Source organism: Nicotiana tabacum, chromosome 23, assembly GCF_000715075.1.
Source record: "Nicotiana tabacum cultivar K326 chromosome 23, ASM71507v2, whole genome shotgun sequence".
Classification (NCBI taxonomy): domain Eukaryota; kingdom Viridiplantae; phylum Streptophyta; class Magnoliopsida; order Solanales; family Solanaceae; genus Nicotiana; species Nicotiana tabacum.
Window position 1 is genome coordinate 130,167,551 of NC_134102.1, and position 23,402 is coordinate 130,190,952.

General features: G+C 36.5%; 5 protein-coding genes across 6 annotated transcripts; 2 read left to right on the forward strand and 3 right to left on the reverse strand.

Moving 5' to 3' along the window:
* Positions 1-1,189: 1,189 nt before the first annotated feature.
* On the reverse strand, positions 1,190-3,178 carry LOC107775044 (heat stress transcription factor B-2b-like). 2 transcript variants are annotated; one of them, XM_016594718.2, is made up of 2 exons: positions 2,442-3,178; positions 1,190-2,341 (listed from the first exon to the last, which is right to left on the reverse strand). In XM_016594718.2, exons 1-2 carry the CDS (start codon positions 2,688-2,690, stop codon positions 1,622-1,624), a joined length of 969 nt encoding a protein of 322 aa, XP_016450204.1. In that variant the 5' UTR covers positions 2,691-3,178; the 3' UTR covers positions 1,190-1,621. The 2 variants fall into 2 exon arrangements, with proteins under 2 accessions (XP_016450204.1, XP_075102598.1); XM_075246497.1 differs by having other exon boundaries at positions 1,190-2,333; positions 2,442-2,580.
* Positions 3,179-5,573: 2,395 nt separating this feature from the next.
* LOC142177383 (uncharacterized) lies at positions 5,574-6,453 on the forward strand. The gene is made up of 2 exons (XM_075245866.1): positions 5,574-5,915; positions 6,022-6,453. The coding sequence occupies exons 1-2, from the start codon at positions 5,574-5,576 to the stop codon at positions 6,451-6,453; spliced, it is 774 nt and encodes a 257-aa protein (XP_075101967.1).
* A 6,999-nt stretch (positions 6,454-13,452) lies between these two features.
* On the forward strand, positions 13,453-16,500 carry LOC107775042 (DEAD-box ATP-dependent RNA helicase 47, mitochondrial). The gene is made up of 2 exons (XM_016594716.2): positions 13,453-13,552; positions 14,325-16,500. Exon 2 carries the CDS (start codon positions 14,438-14,440, stop codon positions 16,088-16,090), a length of 1,653 nt encoding a protein of 550 aa, XP_016450202.2. The 5' UTR covers positions 13,453-13,552; positions 14,325-14,437; the 3' UTR covers positions 16,091-16,500.
* A 276-nt stretch (positions 16,501-16,776) lies between these two features.
* On the reverse strand, positions 16,777-18,337 carry LOC107775043 (CASP-like protein 4A4). The gene is made up of 3 exons (XM_016594717.2): positions 17,922-18,337; positions 17,670-17,805; positions 16,777-17,109 (listed from the first exon to the last, which is right to left on the reverse strand). Exons 1-3 carry the CDS (start codon positions 18,206-18,208, stop codon positions 16,924-16,926), a joined length of 609 nt encoding a protein of 202 aa, XP_016450203.1. The 5' UTR covers positions 18,209-18,337; the 3' UTR covers positions 16,777-16,923.
* A 762-nt stretch (positions 18,338-19,099) lies between these two features.
* On the reverse strand, positions 19,100-22,596 carry LOC107775041 (bifunctional UDP-glucose 4-epimerase and UDP-xylose 4-epimerase 1-like). The gene is made up of 9 exons (XM_016594715.2): positions 22,224-22,596; positions 21,430-21,479; positions 21,187-21,322; positions 20,818-20,919; positions 20,477-20,704; positions 20,113-20,194; positions 19,868-19,950; positions 19,661-19,752; positions 19,100-19,530 (listed from the first exon to the last, which is right to left on the reverse strand). Exons 1-9 carry the CDS (start codon positions 22,419-22,421, stop codon positions 19,446-19,448), a joined length of 1,056 nt encoding a protein of 351 aa, XP_016450201.1. The 5' UTR covers positions 22,422-22,596; the 3' UTR covers positions 19,100-19,445.
* Between the last annotated feature and the right edge of the window lie 806 nt (positions 22,597-23,402).

Sequence of the window (23,402 nt, forward strand, 5' to 3'; positions counted from 1 at the left end):
CACCAGACTAAATTTCATCCACCAGACTCGGTTTCTGGTCTCCTTTGAACTTAAGCCTATCGAACAGATCCTGTTCAAGTAAGGTCATGAACTTCATCTTCGCCGTTCATATAAAGGACCTCTTCTTGCAGTATATTGTCGATGTGGGAGAAAGACAGTGTCGTTTAAAAGATGCGGTCTCTTTTTATGGTTAAGTCAGGTTTGTTCGTGTGATTAATAGTCAAACTTAAAGTAATAATATTTGCCAAGTCCAAAATAAAGAGGGCAATAATAATTTATCAAACCAGTATCGTCAAAACGGTCAAGGATCTTCGACAAATTAATGGAGGAGTTATTTTTATTTTAAAATCTGCATTAAATTCTTTGACTCCTAAATTTATAGAGTAGTTTACAATTTTACCTTTTTATCCCTTAAAATCTGCATTAATTCTTTGATTTATAGTTCACAATTTTGGTTTTTTATCCCTTTCTTGTTTACATATCTATCTTAAAGCCGGATGAGACATGTTTGCTTCTTTATTGATCTAGTTTTTGTTCCAGAACTAATTGAAATGAAGAAATGCTACTCCTTCATTCTAGTTGTAATAACACACGAAAGTTTTCAGTTATAAGCTGCTGTGTGCTCCGCTATATTGGTCAGATCGAGTATTTGCAAATGTTTCGACTTACTGTATAGTAATCTCGTTAATCTCAATTTTTATGATATTTAATTTCTTGAAAAGAAAAATTACAAAATATGATAAACAGATTTACAGAAATATCTTTGTTTTCATGTAATATCAATAACACATATTCTTTTGGCCAAAGAATATGTTGCAGAATGTTGCATTTATACTATATAGATATAGATTACCAATTCCGATCATCATAAATAGTTTGCATAATTGCATCCACATAAATCACATTACTTAAACTCCTCCCATACCTTTTCAAAAGGATCTCAAATATCAGTCATCTTATATTTGGGAAAGAATATCTCCATAATCCCATTTCATGACATCCCAAAAATGAAAACTTTATTATTTTAGCCAGGTCAAGAATTCAAATATACTAGGAGTACTAGAACTTAACTAACATTATACTACTAATATTTTTCATTTACAATACTAAATTAATAATAACAATTCAAACAAAATAAAACAGATACGCAAGGAAAAGAAAAAAAGGGAAAAGAACAAAGCTCAGCAAGTCTAATAAGAACTTTAAATTACAATACAGCATTATTTTGTTTCAATTATGTACAAACAATTTTCTAACCAAAAATTCTTTTGCAACTTGCAACCTAAATACTTCCCATCTAACTAAAACATTTGACTTAATTCCCACATTTGTCTATCTTTTTCAACTAGGCCAGCTCACCTCCCCTATTTTTCCAATCCAATTATGGATCATTTTGAAAGCCACCTTTTTTCTCCTTTTCCACCGCTTTTTGTGGTCTTTTTTGTAAACAATAGTTTTCAAATATAGTGACCTTTTACAACATTGACCCGCTCTCAGAAACTCCCAGAACCAACATTGATAATTACCTTCATTGTACACGTGTTCTTTTCCAACATTTGTGGGACCCAATTACTGGGGACCACTTCTAAATTTTTGTCTTTTTTGGTTCTCCAACAAATCATTAGCCTAATCGATCTATCCACAGCAATGGCTCTGATTTCACGTCTGATGCGTGCAGCTGTACTTGATCCTGCACTCTTCCTTCTCTTTCAGATTCTTCTTCGCTGCTCCTCCTCACGCGCTTTACCCCAATTGATACTCCAAACAACCGCGGGCTTATATCTTCCTCCGCCTTAACACCGCTGCATTCCGCCGGCGTAGCGGTGGCTCCGCCTTCAACCTCCGCCGCAACTTGCCCAGTGGGAAGCAATTCGAGAGCTCTTCCTTCTGGAATTCCTGCTGGCGTCTCCGACGGATTCCCCGTGTAATTCAACATCAGATTGTATACATTATTACATAAGCTCCTCAATCGATTTAATTCTTGGCTCAATTGTGCATTCTCTTTCCTCAACCGTTCGTTCTCTTCCAGAAGCTCCGGTGTCGTTGTACACTTGGTGGTCCTTAGCACCACCGCAGCGGCAGCCGTAGCAGCCGGCGACGAATCCGATGATAACACCTGCTCGTCACCGGAGTTTGACGGAGATGCCATTCGCACTGCCGGCGCCACCGCTATCGTCACCGTTTGTGCTGCATTCACCGCTATTGTCGGTGAAACCGCAGTAACGGCAGTCCCTGCCGGAGAGATTTTCCGGCGTTGAATGTCACGAAGAAGCCCTTTTTCTCCTCTCCGGAAACAATCATTCGCGAATTCCCACCGATCAGGTACAACTTTTCTGAATCCCTAAACAATAATTTCACGAAACAAGTTAATCAATGTAAACAGAATAACCAAAAAAGGACTAAAAAATCAGACTTTTTTATTAAGAATATAAGAATCTTACGTAAGTATTAAGCTGCCGAACGAAACTAGAGAAATTATTATGCTTAAAATATTTAGGAAGCAAATCCCTAGCAAATTCAGCAGGTTTCCAAACAATGAACGTCGTTCCATCTTCATTCCACGAGATCAAGTCGTCGATGGCAGCATCATCGACGAGTTGATAAGTTTTCGTCAGAAATGGCGTCGGAAGAGATCTCTGATTCTCACCGGCGGTAGATTCGCCGCTTTGTTCAACCGGCAACGGCACCATGACATCCACTGCTACTTCTATTACAGATCCAAACCCAAAGAGGGATTGAGAGAAAGCTGTGTTTTTGTTTCTAGAAAGTTCGAAGGAGGTAAATATAGAAGGAAAATTTGAAGAAGAAGTGGTTGATAAGGAGAATATGATGTGTTCGAGAGGGGAATAATAATAGTAGGGGTAAAATGGAGAAAAGGTCGGGTCAAATTTTTAGGGTGTGAGGGGCAATCATGGGTCCCAGTAACTAATTTCTAGTTAGGAAGTCGCGAGAAGGTACCTTAAAATTTTTTGATAGGTAAAAGTTTTTTATTTTCCAGAAGGTTCTACGTTTCGTTAAGGTTCCAACTTCCAACATCATTTTTTAATGTTGTGTCTTTAATTCCCACTTATAAAATGTAGAAAGAGTACGTGTCGGAGGAGTTGTGAATTGCTTATTCTTACGTCGGAGATAAGGATGCTGATGCTGTCTTATAGGTTTGAGAACATTTAATACTCCTTAAGTGATTTTTTTGATTTTTTTGTGATTCATAATATTAATATTTTCAGATATCAGGAAAGAATTAACTTCTTCTTTTTAAAGTTGTTATTAATGTAAAGAGTTTAGGATTAGTTTGTTATATTTTTAATGAGCAAATTAAGGTTAATATAATCAATTTTATTGTTAATTAATGTTACACGGTGCCTTCCTGAGATTCCTTGGAAGGACAACGTAAGGCTAAGCAATCGATATCCGTGCAGTCACTATCCGTCAACTAGGGTACCCTCCGTACGCTAGACAAGATTGTCAGTGTCGTGCGAGAAAACCAATATCAAGAGCAATTGAGATAACAGAAAAGAAAATTGAGAATGAAAAAAAGCTTGATTGTATTAATGAAAGCTATTACAGAAAAGCAACACGGTGTCGAGGAGGAGAAATATCAATACAGAGAATTATTTGCTTGGTAGAAAGTTTGATTCCTTAATATGTGTGAAAAGAGCCAAAAAAAGTTACTTAAAGTGGATCGGAGGGAGTATGCTTAAATCAAATTTTATACGAAATAGAAATAAAATAAAAGGGTATATCTCAAAACTTACTTTTTTAGTTCGAATCTCCTAACGTCTTAATTTTAAATTCGCTACAATATTTAAATAAATTGATACAACTTACTGTTCTAGAAAAATCCTATTATGAAATTGTGAAATGATGGGATAATATTACTTCTTTTCTTTTTTTGGTAATGGAAGAATTCGCTATTTCAACTTCGATAGATAATTCAATTCCAATATTTTCAGACTGCGGTTTAAGCGATGATGGGGTATTAGATTGCCTTTTGTTTTTTCCCTATAATATTCCATGAATAAATAAGAAATTGAGATCCCTCATTTTATCTATGATGTATCGCTTTGAATCACTTAGAAAATAATTTATTTTCCTCAAACTAGGCATTCGTTCTGTAGTATAAATGGTCGAAATATGACATTGAATCACATCGGGTGGAGCCATTCTCTCAAAGCAGAACTTGATGCTAGGATCAAAATTTTAAGTAAAGATCGATATAATAGAGCTAAAGCAGTCATATTCATTAATTTACTAATCTGAAGTACGAATTGCTAGTTTTTACTAGCTTAAGAATTTGAATTTCCTGTCCATGCAACTTTTTATATATATAATCATGCCATATTTGTCATTGTTATGGAATTTTTTATATTGAGAGGGGGTGGGACGTTGTGTTTGTGACTAATTGGAAAAAAGAATGTAGAAGGGAGAAATCATCGAAGGGGTGTATGTCCTGTACCTAAGTGGGGTAGTTTTGATACTTTTTAAATGTAATGTGGAGGTGCAATTTTGTGGTTATAGCTCAATTTTTTTTAAATATTCGTTTAAGGAATTTATATTATTGATTTTAGCGTGGCATAAGTCTAGGCCTTTAGGTAATATCCCCTATAGCTCTTTTTGTCCGATTTAAGTTATTGTAATCTTATGAAATTTGACCAAAAGTCTTAATAAGAAAGTTGAATTTGCTCATTTGTTACTTACCAACTTTCACTTCTTTTTCTCCAAAAAAAATAGAATATGAGATTGAAATAGTTTAGAATTAAATAAGTCTTATAAAGTTATATTTCTCTTTCCTTGTATTTAATCCGCCTTTGATTTATAGACCCCTCTTCTCTTGTTTTTTTTTTCTTGAGTAAAATAAATGACCTTATTTTCCGTAGTTGTTAACGACGAAGTTGATCGAGAAAAGGTTGAAGATGATGATCGGAAGATTTATTCTTCCTTGTCCATCGATGAGAGAAGAAGCGGTGCGAAGGGAATTTCGGCTAAGATTGAAAGTACACGAAGTAACCTAGTTAGGTTTGAATTAACATCTCCTATGGTTAAGTCAAAGGACCATTCTGCCCCCACTCCTAATCATGCCACGTGCCATCCAATCAAACCATCCATATTATACTCATAGTTGCAATTACATTCCAGCTGGTGTGGCAACGGATAGATATGGAATAGTCTAGAACTTTGTTATCTGTAATTAGCTGTCTTTTACATTTGTATATATTTCTTATACATAGTACACATAGGACAAATTCTGTTACAATAGTGCAAATGATAGAAGAACATGTATATGCACAGTACATAGGAAATTTTGTATACGAAAGGGGTATTCTGTATAGACTAGACACATATACAATATTCCAATCAAGGATTGGATTTCAAAATCTTTCAATTTCTACATGGTATCAGAGCAGGTCATTTAAGCATATTTTGAGATTTTTACTTTCACCTTTTCATTGTGCCTTCTTTTTTTCCGAAATGGTAGAAACATATGATGTTAGTACCCTGTGGCTGATTCATCCAAGAAAGTGATGATTGATTCATCACACCCATTTTTTCTTCACCCCTCAGACTATCCAGGAATGAACCTGATTTCTTCAGCTTTTGATGGCAAAAGTTATGGTGCTTGGCGTAAAGATGTTGTGATAGCTCTTTCTGCAAAGGACAAATTGGGTTTTATTGATGGAACCATCTCCATTCCAGATGAAAGTCCTGGGCTTCAAAGTGCTTGGTCAAGAGGAAATGACATGGTCATATCTTGGTTGCTTAACTCTCTGTCAAATGAGATTGTAGAGAGTGTGCTTTACTCTCACAGTGCAAAGGACCTATGGAATGATTTGGAAGACAAATTTGGTAAAACAAATGGTGCTAAACTGTTCCAACTTCAAAAAGAACTAAGTGTTGTAGTTCAAGAAAACTCTAGTGTATCTAGCTACTTCACGAAAATGAAAAGTTTGTGGGATGAGTTAGATACTCTAATAAATTTTTCCACATGTTCATATTGAGTGTGTGTGTGTGGAGAATTTGAAGACTCACCAAGACCATAGGTTGCTGCAGTTTTTAATAGGGCTCAATGACACCTACATAAGGGTGAGAAGCAATATCCTGATGTATTCTCCTTTACCCACTATTGGGCAAACTTACTCCATGGTCATCCAAGATGAAAAGCAAAGAGAGATTCATTGTGCTCCAATCTATCCAGGAGATTCAGCTTCTTTCATTGTTGCACAACAAGGTTCTGTTGGAAAGAAAAGCAATTTCAGAGACTTGAAGGGAAAGAAATCTGGTTATGAAGGAAAGAAGAATAACTCATTTTGCTCTTACTATAAGAAACAAGGTCATATGATAGGAGAATGTTATAGACTTGTTGGACTTCCTCGGGATTTCAAGTTCACTAATCAGAAGAAATACCAAGGATCTATTCAGGGTAACAATGCACTTGTTTCAGAGGACAATGCATAACAAAGCTCCGGCATTAAGGGTCTTACCCACGAGAACATCACCCATATTTTACATCTTCTACAACAGGTACAGATGGGAAAGCAAGATGTCAGTAGCTCTGAGAAAAATGCAGTTGTGAACCTAGCTGGTATATATTTTTTACATAAATGTACAACTTGTTTTGCGCATAACAATAATCAAACATGGATATTAGATAGTGGTGCAACTGAACATATGACTTTTGATGAAACTTGTCTCTTTAACATGAATCTTCTACTTAAACATTCGAATGTAAACTTGCCTAATTCATCTAAGGTTAAAGTAACTCATTCAGGATCAGTTACAATCTTTCCTAACCTTACTCTTCATAATGTCTTATATGTCCCAACCTTCAGATTCAATTTGTTATCAGTTCATAAATTGTGCAAGCAAAACAACTATAACATATTATTCACTTCTTTATTTTGTTTTATGCAGGCCCCTTCAATGAAGAGGCATTTGGTGATTGGTAGGGAGAGTTGTGGATAATATATTCTGGAATCAAGGCATTTAGAACTCATTTCCAAGAAGCCATCTTATTTTAGTAATAGAGTTGTTCTAGGAAAGAATTTGTATAATTAGAAGAAATCTTCAGTTTTATTTTCCTTTTCGAGTCTTTCAGATGTAAAGAACGAGTTATGGCACTATCGTTTAGGCCATGTGCCTTTAAGTAATATGAAGAAGATTTTATCTATTCCTAGTTCTTCTTGTGATAATTTTTCTATACCTTGTGTTATTTGTCCAATGGCTAGGCAGTCAAAGCTGCCAATTCCAAATAGTTCTATCACTACTAAATATGTTTTTGAATTAATCCACATAGATACTTGGGGTCCTTACAATACAAACACATATGATGGATTCAAATATTTCCTAACTACTGTAGCTGATTATAGTAGGGGGACTGGGACATATTTTCTTAGCACAAAGTCAAATATTTTTTCAGTTTTATAATTTTTTTTAGCAATGGTAGAGAGACAATTTTACAGTAAAATTAAAGTCATACGTTCAGACAATGTTTTTGAGCTTGGAACAGGAAAGGTACATGCAGAATATCTTTTAAAACAAGGGATTGTGCATCAGACAACTTGTGTTGGGACTCCCCAACAAAATGGAATTGTTGAAAGAAAGCACAAGCATCTTTTGAAAATCTCAAGGGCTTTACTATATCAATCACATCTACTAGTAAAGTTTTGGGGAGACTGTGTGTTGACTACAACACATTTGATTAACAAGTTTCCTTCAAGGGTACTTAGGTTCAAAACACCTTATGAAATCATCTTTAAGGCTAAACATGATTATTCTAGACTTAAGTGTTTTGGATGTCTATGTTTTGTCTCCACTCTTATGTCTCATAGGACAAAGTTTGATTCAAGGGCGTTACCTTGTGTCTTTCTGGGGGTATCCACATGGTAATGAAGCGTACAAAGTTCTTAACTTAAACACACAAAAGAATCTTGTATCTAGGGACGTAGTGTTTCATAAAGATATTTATCCTTTTGGCTCTATCAGATCCACAAAAATCCAGAAACCTATTTTTTCCCTTTCAGATTCATCTAAATAGAATATTGATTTTCACGATTTATTTTCTGGAAATTCAAAAGAAGACCCAGACTATTTTTTGGAACCTAACAACCAAGAAGTTCCTACACCAAATCCTCAAAATGTAAGTAGGAACTCACCTATTGCATTTAGAAGATCCACGAAGCTTGACAATTCTCCTTCCCTTCCAGAAATGTCTGCATCAGTGCCAAGTCCTCAACCTGAAAATAGAGAATCACCGGTCATACTTAGAAAGTCCTTAAGAGTCAGTAAAACTTCTTCCTATTTGAGTGACTATGTTATTAATGCAGTCCAGTTAACAAATGTAAGTGGTTCTTGTTTTCTTTCCCCTGTTACACCCACTTCTTACTCCTTTTCTACACTTTCAAGCTCAAATCAGAATTTTCTAAATTGCCTTTCAAATGTTCAAGAACCACTAATGAATCTTTAATGAATCTTATAATAAATATTTTATATGATTTCCTTAATGAGCATAAAGAAAATTAAAAGAATATTTATTTTAGATATGAGGTAATATTAAATGTGAACCTAATTGTAGTTGCATTAGATTACTTGATATTGCAACAAAAGAAGATTGCTAATGCTTATAAGTTAAATAAAAGTTTTATAACTCCTGCTAATTCGCATAACATGATCATCAAACAAGCTCCTTTTAAATTTTTATTTTCAATAATAGTTGGGACCAATAAAATTATAATTTTTAATGACTCTAGGTGCTCTAAGAATAACTCGATCTAACTCTACAATAAATATTTTTACGACATTAATATTAGGTAATAGTATTATTGGGCTTGCACATCATAGGCTATCCCTTACTAGTATTATGTATACGAGGTGATATGTAAACTTGATCTAATACAGATTTTATAGATAACGAATGAAATACACCAAAACTGGTATAAACTCTTCCAAATACATTTTAGAATTTAGTACTACTTGATTTAAAATCATGCATCTAAGAGTTAAACACAGCAAAACAAAAATTAAAGAATCTGTCAGACAACCATTAGACTGTGTCCCAGCAAGTCAGAATCATCACCACCATTAATCACGCTCTAGTCTAGAGCGCCATGACCCAAGGGGCCATGAGAATCACCATTAACCACGCTCTAGTCTAGAGGCTAAATTTCATCCACCAAACTCGGTTTCTGGTCTCCTTTGAACTAAAGCCTATCGAACAGATCATGTTCAAGTAAAGTCGTGAACTTAATCTTCGCCGTTCATTTCTATAAAGGACCGCTTCGTGCAGTATATTGTCGATGTGGGAGAAAGACAGTGTCGTTTAAAAGATGCGGTCTCTTTTTATGGTTAAGTCAAGTTTGTTCGTGTTTTTAATGGTAAAACTTAAAGTAATAATATTTGCCAAGTCCAAAATAAAGAGGGCAATAATAATTTATCAAACCAGTATCGTCCCAGTACATCGAAATGATCCAAGGGCTTTACCTTGTGTCTTTTTAGGGTATCCACATGGTAAGAAAGCGTACAAAGTTCTTAACTTAAACACACAAAAGAATCTTGTATATAGGGACGTAGTGTTTCATAAAGATATTTATCCTTTTGGCTCTATCAGATCCACAAAAATCCAGAAACCTATTTTTTCCCTTTCAGATTCATCTAAATAGAATATTGATTTTCACGATTTATTTTCTGGAAATTCAAAAGAAGACTCAGATTATTTTTTGGAACCTAACAACCAAGAAGTTCCTACACCAAATCCTCAAAATGTAAGTAGGAACTCACCTATTGCATTTAGAAGATCCACGAGGCTTGACAATTCTCCTTCCCATCCAGAAATGTCTGAATCAGTGCCAAGTCCTCAACCTGAAAATAGAGAATCACCGGTCATACTTAGAAAGTCCTTAAGAGTCGGTAAAACTCCTTCCTATTTGAGTGACTATGTTATTAATGCAGTCCAGTTAACAGATGTAAGTGGTTCTTGTTTTCTTTCCCCTGTTACACCCACTTCTTACTCCTTTTCTACACTTTCAAGCTCAAATCAGAATTTCCTAAATTGCCTTTCAAATGTTCAAGAACCACTAATCTTTAATCAAGCAACCCATCATCGAGGATGGCAAGAGGCAATACATAAAGAGATTGATGCATTAGTACAAAATGACACTTGGGATGTAGTTAAACTTCCTCCAAATAAAAAGGCCCTGCCATCCAAATGGGTATACAAGGTTAAATAACATTCAGATGGAAGTATTGAGCGTTTGAAAGAAAGATTAGTCATCAGAGGAGATGTACAACGTGAAGAATAGATTTCAATGAGACATTCTCACATGTGGTCAAAATAACCACAATTAGATGTCTATTGGCTACTGCGGTCAAGAAAGGATGGGGGTTATATCAATTAGACGTTAATAATGCTTTTCTACATGGAGATTTAAACGAAGAAGTCTATATGAAGTTTTCGGTCGGTATGACTGCCCCAACTCCCAAACATGTCTGCATGTTAAACAAGTCGCTTTATGGACTTCGACAAGCTTCACGATAATGGTATTCAAAACTCACAGGTGCACTAAATTTCAAAGGTTATTCACATCCCCTAAATGACTATTACTTATTTTTCAAGAGAAAGGGAACTTCAATTTCCATTTTAGCAGTTTACGTAGACGACATTGTGCTAACTAGGAACGACTTAGGGGAACTAAATGCACTGAAAGCTTTCCTTTATCAAGAATTCAAAATTAAGGATCTTGAAAACTTACATTACTTTTTGGGGATGGAAGTTGTCCGTGAACCATCTGGTTTAATCTTGACTCAACAAAAGTTCACTTTGGATTTGCTTAAATAGTTCAATTGTCTGGATAAGCCGCCTGTGTCTTCACTTTTAGATCCAACCCAGAAACTTGTTGCCAACACCGGTGATATCATTCCAGATCCAACATTGTACCGACATTTGATCCGTAAATTGAATTACCTAACTCATACGCGACCGGATCTTTCATTCACCATACAACACCTGAGTCAATATATGCAAGATCCTCGCCAGCCATACCTAGAAGCTGCTCTACGAGTCCTTCGCTACCTTCTTAGAGATCCAGGTCTTGGACTTTTTCTGTCAGCGTCATCATCATTCAAGCTTCAAGCTTTCCGTGACTCCGATTGGGCTTCTTGCCCAGATTCAAGGAAATCAGTAAGTAGCTTCTATCTCCCTCGGATCCTCACCAATTTCCTAGAAATCAAAGAAATAAATGTCAATTTCTCTCAGTTCTGTCGAGGCAAAATATAGGACTATGAGACGGGTAGTTGCAGAACTCACTTGGCTAATTCTCCTTTTCGATGATCATTCAACACCAATAGAACTTCCAGTTCCCTTCATTCAGACAGTCAGGCCGCAATCCACATCGCAAAGAATCCGGTCTTCCACGAAAGAACGAAACATTCTGCCCTTACTCCTAATCATGTCATGTGCCATCCAATCAAACCATCCATATTACACTCACAATTGCAATTACATTCCAGCTGGTGTGGCAACGGATAGATATGGAATAATCTAGAACTTTGTTATCTATAATTAACTGTCTTTTATATTTATATATATTTCTTATACATAGTATACATAGGACAAAATTTGTTATAATAGAGCAAATGATAGAAGAACATGTATATGCACAGTATATAGGAAATTTTGTATAAGAAAGGGGTATTATGTATAGACTAGACACATATACAATATTCCAATCAAGGATTGGATTTCAAAATCTTTCAATTTCTTCAATACGAAAATAAATCTCATTAAATTTAATTGAGCAAGAACACCTGGATCGCAATTGTTATTTTGCTTGGAAACGTCAAATTTATTTTACATTTCTTTTAATTAAAATAATTTATTTTGTTTTTCAAACAGAATGATGAGATTCGAAGTCGGAAGTACTAAGCATTAAACATCAATCGTTTAATTTCTTGAAAGTAATCATCACTCAAACCAAATTAAACAATTAGACAAAATAAAACAAAGGCCAAAGTGTTTTCTAGTTCAAGCATCTGAAGTTCGTTTTTTCTTAAAATTTTAAACAAAAAAGAGGAAGATTGGGTAGTCCAGGTTAGTTCTAAAAACAAATTGAGCAAGGTATATTTTTAGTCGCTCTCAAAATGGCATACATGGTGAAGTGTCATGGTGCATGCTATTTGCCGATGATATGGTGTTGATCGACGAGACACAAAGCGAGGTCAACGCAAGGTTGGAGGTTTGGAGGCAAACCTTGGAGTCTAAAGGTTTCAAGTTGAGCAGGACAAAGACAGAATACTTAGAGTGCAAGTTCAGTGACGGGACTCATGAGTCTCACGTGGATGTGAAGCTTGATACTCAAGTTATCCCCAAGAAAAATAGTTTCAAGTATATCGGGTCTATTATTCAGGGTGAATGGGAGATTGACGAGGATGTCGCATATCGTATTAGAGCGGGATGGATGAAATGGAGGCTTGCGTCCGGCGTCTTATGTAATAAGAATGTGCCGTCAAGACTTAAAGGTAAATTCTACAGAGTGGTAGTTCGACCAACTATGCCTTATGGGGTGGATTGTTGGCCAATTAAGAACTCACATGTGCAGAAGATGAAAGTAGCAGAAATAAGGATGTTGAGATGGATGAGTGGGTATACCAGGAGAGATAAGATTAGAAATGAAGCTATTCGGGACAAAGTGGGAGTGGCCTCCGTGGAGGACAAGATGCGGGAGTCGAGACTGAGATGGTTCGGGCATGTAAAGAGGAGAAGCATTGATGCTCCTGTCAGGAGGCGTGAGAGGCTGACCATGGCGGGTTTGAGAAGAGGTCGAGGTAGACCAAGGAAGTATTGGGGAGAGGTGATTAGACATGATATGGCGCGGCTTCAGCTTACCGAGGACATAACCCTTAATAGGTATGGAGGTTGAGGATTACGGTAGAAGGGTAGTAAGTAGTTGTAAGTTTCTCCTTTTCCTACCAGTTTCCTTAGTAGCACTCATGTTCCTATATATGCTTAAGTAGATCGTTACTTAGTCATGTGATTTAGTTCGCATCTGCTATCGTATTCCCTGTTGTTAGTGTTTAGTACTACTAATTCCCCCCTTTACCCCCTCGTCTTCTTCCCCTTATTCCTCTTCTCACTCTTTCTAAGTCGAGGGTCTATTAGAAACAACCTCTCTACCTTCACTAGGCAGGGGTAAAGTCTGCGTAAGCAAATACCCTCCCCAGACCCACTTGTGGGAATATACTGGGTTTGATGTTGTTGTTGTTGTCAAAAATAATAGCTGACAAAATATAATATACATATTTTATATACTTTTTGACTAGTAAATGCAATTAGATTCAGCCGATCGATCAATTTTGTATTTTGTCCAAACAAATTGGGCTGCAGCCCAAAAAGGACTTAGGCTTAAGTTGCTAAAGTTTGTGGACTTTTTTATTTAAGCCCAATAGAACGGGATATTTCATAATTGGGCCTTGTGGTTATCAAAATGATAAGAAACAGGATATGGTTCTCTTTCGCTAGGAACAGAATGCTAGCAGCAGCTAAGGTGGAGAACAGAAGCATAAGGTAAAAGACCTTCAATTCACTCTTTTGAAAGTAGTAAACTTTAAAAATACTTCACTTATACGTTGAATGTGATAGTGGATGCATAGGTGTGTAGACATGAGAGTTGAGTTCGGTGTGTTGAAATAAGAGTTGAGTGCAGTTTTGATTGGTTTTCTTGGGCTTGGTCACCATGTGTTTGACAAAATGTCTGCTTTTATTGGTTTCTGGTTTCTGGGGTTTCAACAAATGGCAAAATTTGTCCTGAATGATTGATGTCTCTGTTAGATTTTCTTATTGTGCAGGCTTCACTCTTAAAGAGTGAACAAGTAATCTTCTAAAAATTGCTTCTTCTGCTTATGGCCTTTAAAGACAAATTATTTGGTGTTGGTATGAGATGAACACAAAGAATTCTGTTTAGTTAGGGAGGATAGGACACCACTCAGTACCTAAGGTGGGTTTCAAAGCTTAACAAACACAGGTAAAAAAAATAGGATGTATTGATGGGGGGAGCGGAATTGATATGGAGAATTCATATAACAGACACCAACAAGTTTTGATTGGGACATAGTGAATTTATTGCTTGAGTTATGTTTGACATGCCTTTTGCTCTAATGTTAATTTCTTTTCCTTTTTCTCAAAGAGGGAGGATATTACAGCACAAAGAGGCATACCTCTGTCACTACATCTGAATTTCTAGTAAAAAGAATGTCGATATGATAAAATCTTAATTTTACTTGTTATAGGTCCTAATATTTTTATATATATATTTGAGATTTTAACGTTCTTGTTGCAGTCTGATCGGTGAGATAGTATGCTGCTTGAGAGGATTTTGGCATTGTAAATAGTCATATCATTTTTGAGTTCGTCCATGAGATAGCAGCTAGGTATACAAGTGCTAGAAAAATCATGCCTGTTTTATTGCTAACAAGGGCTCTCTTGTTAGTTGGGGATTCTTTATCTTTGAGAAAAGTTTCACAGTTTACAAGGATAGCTCCATTTCGAGGTAATATTCGCTTTTTAAGTGACAGCGGATCCCTCACTCTAGCTAGCCTTGGATTGAAGAATGAAGTTAAGACAGTAAGTGGAAATGAGAAAAATAAGCTCCAGCAGGGTGTTTCAACAATTGAGGTCCCCAAGAGCAGAGTGAACAAAAGAGTTAGTGGAAATAAAACCGGATTGGTTAAGGAGAGGAACCCCGTAGATATAAAGACTGCACCATTTGCTGTGGAATCATTTTCAGAGCTTGGCCTTCCACCGTTGTTGGTCGAAAGGCTAGAGAAGGAAGGCTTTACGGTTCCAACTGATGTTCAGGCTGCTGCAGTTCCAGCTGTTCTTAAAAATCACGACGTTGTGATTCAGTCCTACACAGGTTCAGGAAAAACATTAGCTTATCTCCTTCCTATATTGTCTCAAGTCGGTCCATTGAGGGGGGAACTGGAACTTTTAAATGGCAATGGAAAGGGGAACAAAGTGGACATTGAAGCAGTAATAGTAGCTCCTTCAAGGGAACTTGGCATGCAGATTGTCAGGGAAGTAGAAAAGCTATTAGGACCAGCAGATAAGAAACTAGTCCAGCAACTTGTAGGGGGTGCAAACCGATCAAGACAAGAGGAAGCTCTGAGGAAGAATAAGCCTGCCATCGTGGTGGGGACACCTGGACGGATAGCAGAGATTAGTGCAGCTGGAAAGCTTCCTACCCATGGTTGTCGTTACTTGGTATTGGATGAAGTTGATCAGCTCCTTGCTATCAATTTCCGGGAGGACATGCAGCGGATATTAGACCATGTGGGGAGAAGACCTGGTGCACGTGGGGGAGAGTCAAATAGTCCACTTGTCAAGCGATCTGCGCGTCAGACTATCATGGTGTCTGCAACGGTGCCCTTTTCAGTTATAAGAGCAGCAAGAAGTTGGGGTTGTGATCCACTTCTCGTCCAAGCCAATAAAGTCGTCCCGCTCGAGTCTGTCCCTCCTTCTGGACCTGTTAATAACTCAGGAACACCTTCTACTGCTAGTTCAAGCTCAAATATACAAGCTATGCCTAGTGTTCAGAGCTTACCCCCTAATTTGCAGCATTATTACACTATTACTAGGATACAGCACAAAATTGATATGTTGAGAAGGTGTGTGCATGCTCTGGATGCCAAGTGTGTGATAGCTTTTATGAACCACACAAAACAACTAAAAGATGCTGTCTTCAAACTAGAAGCTCGTGGTATGAAAGCTGCAGAGTTACATGGTGATCTCAGCAAACTTGTAAGATCAACTATCTTAAAGAAGTTCAGAAATGGGGAGGTCAGGGTGCTGCTAACAAACGAGCTTTCAGCTAGAGGCTTGGATTTACCTGAATGTGATCTTGTAGTTAATCTGGGGTTACCTACTGACTCAGTTCATTATGCACATCGAGCTGGGCGTACAGGTAGGCTTGGCCGCAAGGGCACGGTGGTGACCATATGTGAGGAGCCAGAAGTCTTTGTTGTAAAAAAGCTGCAGAAGCAGCTTTCCCTCTCCATTCAGGCTTGTGAATTTTCTGAGGGAAATCTTGTCATTACAGAAGATTAATCTACATAGCACATGCTTCTGTCAAATTTCTACAAGACAAATCACTAAAGGCAACTGGATTTTGTTTACTAATGGTGAGAGCTGAAAATGTTGTTGCCTGCCATTAACATGTCAATTTAGATGAGATTTTGCCTTCTAAAGAATGTGCCGAGGCAGTCTACATTGGATCTGATGGTATGGTGAAGGAGTTGCTTCAACCTCTACGTATTTAGAATCATATATGTAAGTCATCTGAGACAAATGTTATTCAAGATATGCCGGATATTAATAAATAGATGTTGAAAAATACTGTGCGAATTAGTGTTCCTAATGTTGAAATGGCAACAACAGTAGGTTTTTAGCTGAACCTACTTCTTTGTTCATCAAGGTTAACTGTTTTGGTTATATATGGAATGGCTAGTGTTTTATACTATTGATAATAATTTTGTTCCCGATGAAGAAAAGGGAATATAGTCCTGTTTAATTATTGTCTTCAGGGCATAATTGGAAATACAGGAAAACATTTTCTGTAGATATAGAATTGTAAGTTGCTGTTATTTTGAAGCAAAAATCTAGCTTATACTGTTCTATTTACACTGTTTATTCACCATGACAAGACACAATTAAAATATGGATAGTTTCTACCAAAATATCATCTCTTCTTTGCTATAAACTTCCGAACCCTCTTCTTATTAACTTCTGCCAGACCAATAGCTTAGTCGGGGACAGTAGGTATATGCCAAACATTCTTGATGGAAACAAAAAAGTGGTGAAGAAATTATGTCCCCATTTTACACTCTATGCTAGCTTTGTCAATCCTGGAGTTGAAGGATGCGCGTCCAATTCCCAGTGCATTACCATATGATCCTTTTGCACAGCTTGTAGCCTGATAAGAGAGCGGAGACTGCAATGACCATGAAAGCACTAAATGACATGCAAACAGCAACAACAGCCGCCTTCCAGAGAGAGCTTTGGCTATTCATCTGTTGAATGACTGGTATGGTTACTGAAGAAGAAGACACAAGGAGGTAACCTGCCAACTGTGCAACACTCTGCTTATGAGAATTTGTGTTTCTGAAAGATTTATCTGCAGTGAATGTAGAGAAGAACTAGAAAAAAGCATTAAAAAATGTTGAAATTTAGGCTGCTTGATAGTCAACTAAGATGCTGTGCACTCTTCTTTCTTTCTCTCTCTCTCTCTCTCTCTCTCTCTCTCTCTCTCTCTCTCTCTCTCTCTCTCTCTCTCTCTCTCTCTCTCTCTCTCTCTCTCTCTCTCTCTCTCTCTTTGTTTCTTTCTTTCTTGGATAGAGATAAGATGATGTCTGCTTCTTGTTACTGTCTGGTGCTTGTTACCGTTAATGTTCAACATAAAGATTTAAATTTAGTGGTTAAGAGAGCGTAGATTCTTGATTTCCTTCGAGTGACATCCAGAAAAAAGGAAAAAAGAGGGGAGAGATTAAATTCTTGTTACTAGTTTTAAATAAAGGAAAGGGTGCAACCATTTTTATGGTCATAGTTATATGTGAATCAGACAGTGAGCCATCTTCCTTTCGGTTGTGGACTCAAAAGAAATCACTAGCTAACTGGAGTTGGTAAGTACCTGATCAAATATGAAACTGAGGTAGTCAGAGGTCATATCCGAGATCAAGACCCCTCTATAAGCAATGTCACAAACTCTTTTGAAGAGTTGAAAGGCCGAGTAGATAAAAAGTAATATAGTTACTGTGAAGCAGTACCTGCAGTGGTGTAAAGTAGCTCTCAAAACCATGGGACTGATTGTTCTTAGTTTAAATTCTAGTATCCCCTACAACCAGAAAAAGACATTTAAGTGGATCTCAGTATTGATTCTTACGTTAATTCTGGGTGATCATAGAATCTGGAAATCGTTTTTCGTTTGGTCCCTTCTGGTGCAGCTAGTGAGAGAGCGGAGATGAAGGAGAAGAGAAGTGACAGTGACCTGAGGGTAAGATCATATGTATGAATAGAAGGCCTTGAGCTCAACCTTGTCGATGCCACAGAAAACGAATATGGTGATGGTGTTGGCAAAGGTGGTTGTGTAGCTGGAGATCTTGGAGTTGATGAAGGAGATGCATCAGATACCATTCTCTGAGCAATCATCAGCACATTCCTTTCTTTCATTATTCTCTCTTTTTTTCAACTGTGTGTTACTCAAAAGAACAGTGTGTTTTAAGAGCGCAATTTGATGGTCAGGAACTAGTGAAAATCAGCAGCTTGGATTGTTATGCAGCCAATTGAAGAAAAGTACATAAGTTACACACTGATAACTGGCTGGTGATATATCTTGTCTCAAGTAAAGGATAGTTGGTTAACCACTACTAAATTTAAATGGAAGCAGGTGATAGAAAAGGATGTGTTAAGTCAACAATTGAGAATGAAGGCATTTCTCAATTGTTTACACTGAGCCAGGGGATGTTATGTTTAAGTCAACTTACAACAACATACCCGTAATCCCCCAAGTGAGGTCTGGAGAGAGTAGTGCGTACGCAGAACTTACTCCTACCTTGTTTAAGTCAATTTATAAACCATGATTTCACCAGAATGAAGTAAGTAATCACACACATTTGAGAGCATCTCTCAATTCACCGACGAAATAAGGATACAGAATTTCTACCTTAAAAGTTCAATTATACTTATGTTAAAATAACCTTAAGGTAGCTCAAAATCGTATATACTACATGTAGGTGTGCTTGACGAGCAGAGACGGATGCAACATGTTAGTGTCGAATTTATCTGAACCAGTATTTTTTTACGGGGAGCACAAATTTAAGTGTAGAAAATCATTATAATTGCAAGAAATAGCATATATAAACCCCTAACTTTAGAAATACGGGTTCAATCCGAAAACCTTAAATGTTAAACTCCATTGAACTTAAATCCTGAATACGCATGTGTGGACGAGAAGCATGTATATATTGCCTGCCCGTTAATTCAGTACAACCTAATCCCACGTTATATAAATCTCCAATCTTGACCTTGGTTCAGTCTCCACACAGCTACAGTCACCTTCAATAAAATAAATAACCACATCCTTTACTCTTTTTGGAAGAATTACAATCAGTAAAGCAATTGGTTGAAGGGGTCATAGATAGGACTTAGGAGGCAACAATTAAGCCCCCATAAAACCATTAAGGGGAGGACAAGAACAGAATTCACTAGTACATAACCATCAATAGCAATTATTGCATATTGAACAGTTTTAGCCCTCGGATACATTTATGTTTGCAGAAAATGTAAAATATTTGGATGTAACTACAGATCCAACTCTTAAGAAACTTAGTATTATAAAGTTTAAAAGAGCATTTGTAATGTTGGTCTGATCTGAGTCCTCCAACTGCTACTTGTATAATTTAACATTTCAAGGTTTTGATTGGTATCCCCAAGGATTTTGGCTTGCCCATTTCCACTGGTCCCTGCACATCTCATCTATACCATATTTCGCCCTGCGGAAAGAAACAAAAATAGTTAATTCCCATATTAGTATCCTCTTCCAACTGCTGAAATTTGTAATTTGTGCAAGAAGATTTGCCTTGATACCTAATAGGAAAAGGGCAAAAAACAGTTACTACTTACTTCCAGCCAAGCTCCTTCTCAGCTTTTTCGGTTGATGCATAAACAGCAGTGGCATCTCCTGGCCTTCTTGGACACATTTTAAGTGGAATTTTCTGAAAGTTCAAAACATATAACAAATGAAGAGCTTGTTAAATTAATTCAACTTCTTTATTTATTTAGAATGAGAGAGAGGGGGAGAGAGAGAGAGAGAGAGAGAGAGAGAGAGACCTTTCCAGATGCTCTTTCAAAGGCAGCAACCATCTCTAGCACAGATTTGCCTTTACCAGTTCCCAAATTATATGCAACACAACCTAAGGCAAAACATCAAAAAGAAGAATAAAAATGTTACCTTCAATAGGTAAATATGAAAGAGCATAGTCTTCAATTGAAAGTATAAGGAAAATTTATCATTTTCTCGCAGACAAGTCAAAAGAATTCAGAGCTTAACTTTATTTTGAAAAGGATTTACTTACCTAAGTCATTCTGCTTGAGAAGTCTCTGAAGTGCAACAACATGACCGTCCGCCAAGTCCATAACATGGATGTAATCTCGTATCTGGCGAGCAAGAGATTATAAATGGTTTATCAGTCTTAAGTATGGAATGAAACATGTAGAAGCTAGCAAGTTCATGCCATAAATCTACTTAGCTATATTCCTATTATATTTCTGTCTTATTCTTCAACATAAATAACTATTCCATAAATTGAATCTGCTCTTAAGTATGGCTCACTCTTCATTTCCTGCTTCTTGAATGCTAGTACAATGGTTAATAGTTCTCTTTCCTTGTTTTCTTCATACAGAAAAGCTGAAGTTACAAAATCAGCCAAGAGTACCTACCGCAGTACCATCAGGTGTAGGATAGTCGGTGCCATATACATTTAACTCTGGCAATCTACCAACAGCTACTTGCTGAATGTAAGGCATAAGATTGTTGGGGATGCCCCTTGGATCTTCCCCAAGTTTGCCGCTTTCATGAGCTCCTACCGGGTTGAAATATCTCAGCAAAATGATATTCCATTCAGTGTCTGCTTTCTGAATATCCCGAGCAATCTCTTCAAGAAATAGCTAATTAAATGGAAGTAAACACAAGTTAGAGAGAAGAAGTGACCAATCGTTCGTACTCTACAAAATAAGATAGGATCAAATGAAATGAGGAGATAACTTTAAACAATACAAACCTTTGTCCGACCATAAGGATTCATAGCCTTCAATTCAAAATCCTCCACACACGGAATCTTTTCAGGCTGACCATAAACTGTTGCAGATGATGAGAAAACCAACTGCAATTTCACATCATCAAACTAAAAAGTTATCAACCTGACCAACCAACTCTACACCAACCGTAGGAATTCAGAAGTTCTCTACTTTTTGCGGCAAAATGTGTTCTTGAAAAAAGCTCATATTTACTATTTTTCTTCAAATTCTACAAAAATTATAAGTACAAGGTAGCAACTTGATGAACATATAACAGATTCCAACTTGCCCTGATTACATAACGTATTTCAATATGTATTTAAGAAAAACCAATAATAAATTAGAAGACATACCTTCTTACAGTTATATTTGGCCATGATTGAATACAAAGTTATTGATCCAATCAGATTGTTATCAAAATAAAGAAAGGGATGATCAACACTCTCCCCAACAGCCTTAAGCCCCGCAAAATGGACCACAGCAGCAAACCTATTTCAATATATATTTCAAAACAATCAATGAAAAGATCACCATAGAAATGCATATAAAGGGAAGTATAACAGCTTGAGCTAATTTGAGGTAGGAGATTTGCATACTTTCTTTTAGAAAATAACTTGTCCAAATCATCTTTGTTTCTGATATCACCCTGCCACCAAGAAGCAAAATAAGATGAAATTGGAAAGCAAGTGAAAGATCCAATTTAGTATTCTCCATTTAAGGAAGGTAAAATGGTAAAAACTTACCCACACTTGAGTCAATAGATGCATGACATATTTTGGCACTAAACTTGTATTACTTAACCATGGTTAACTTTTTATATACTTTCACCTCATTTAATCACATAACCATGATAAGCTGATCTTACTGTCACCTCATTTAATCACTTGACCATGATAAGCTGATATAATTCAGTATAAACACCAGGGTTAAGTATTTACGGTGAGATTACTTACTTTTTCCTACTGAGGATTATACATACCTAGTTGCAAAATCTCAGAACAAATAAAAAGAAAAAAAGGAACAAAAAGTCATAGATACAGCAACAACCACTTGATCAAGATTACCTTTTTTCAGAAGATGACAACAACATGAAACAGGGAAACTTTAAACCAAAAAATGAAAAAGGAAACGAAAAGCAAAACACTAAATAAGGTTCAATAAATACAAAATTCTTGTGGAAACATATGACCATCTAAAAAAGTTTGTGCCAAGGGGTCATAATTCTACTATAAAACGAATAATTCTTGTGAACTTATTAACCCCCTTTAGATTAAAACCCCAGAAATGTATAGAATTCTTTCATTTCTAACTTTTTCCTTTTCCATTTCTGGTTTCAGAACAAGGGTGTTGGTTATGATCAAACAAAATTCAGAAAGTAGAAAAAACATACCAAATGAAATTCAAGATTTTGGGAAAGTTGAGGGCCAACTAATTCTCTGACTCTATCAACAGCTTCTTCAACAGAATTATGGAAATTATCAATGATAGTAACCTTAAACCCTTCATTCAAAAGCTGAACAACAGTGTGTGTTCCAATAAAACCAGCCCCTCCTGTTACCAAAATGTTTTCTTGGCGTTGCATACCCATTTTCACAACACAGAATAAAGTTTCCAAAAAAAAAAAAAAAATGAAACTTTATGGAAGAATAAGAAAAAGGGGTTGTCACAACTGAGCGCAAAATGAAGAAAAGGCTTCAGTAGAAGATACGTGAAGAGAAAGGGAAGAGATAAAAGGAAAAGAATTTGAGCAAATCAAGGACTGTTTTTGAAAAGTGGATAAGCAAACATCTTAAATAAGGAACATTTGAGAATGTGAAGGGTGGTAGGTCATGGTTCATGTCTATTTTCTCCTCCCCACATGTACTTACTGTTATTTCTTAATTATTAATAAATCTTTAGCATATCCTTGTTAAACTTCTGTTTTTTTTTTATTAAAAAGATTTCTACAGCATTCTATTCACAGCAGCAAACTGAGTCAGTTCCCTCTTTTGGTTCTCTATATGGGGGGTTAGGGGAGGTTGATGGGATTTTAGAAGGTATAGGGTGAGGTGGGGTGGGTGATTCTTGGAAGAAGATTGGGATGATAGAGAATTTATGGAAGTTTGGAATATAGTTACGGCTGGGTTGGCAGGCATGAGTTGTGTGTGTGTGCGCAGAAAAGGCAAATAAATAATAATGAATGCAATATGGATTTTGAATCCAATATTTTAAGTGGAGAGTTACCATTGAAATATAGTATGTATATAAATTCAGACTATTTAGTACTATAAACTAATGTTTTTTTTTGTTTCATGCCCGATTTCCAATATTCGTATTTGAGCCCGATTATATTCGAATTCGCACCGCGTAAGGCCTCATTCGGGAAAAACGCTCCTTGCCAAAGATTTATAAACTACTTCCTCTGGTCCACAATAAGTGAGTTTTTGGATGTTTTCACAAAGATTAAGAAATTCACCTTTTAACATTAATTACCAATGAAATTGATCATATTAACATTTACTATCTCTTCACGTAAACACTCATAACACATACTCTAATATTATTTACTTTAAGGGCAATGTAGGAAAAC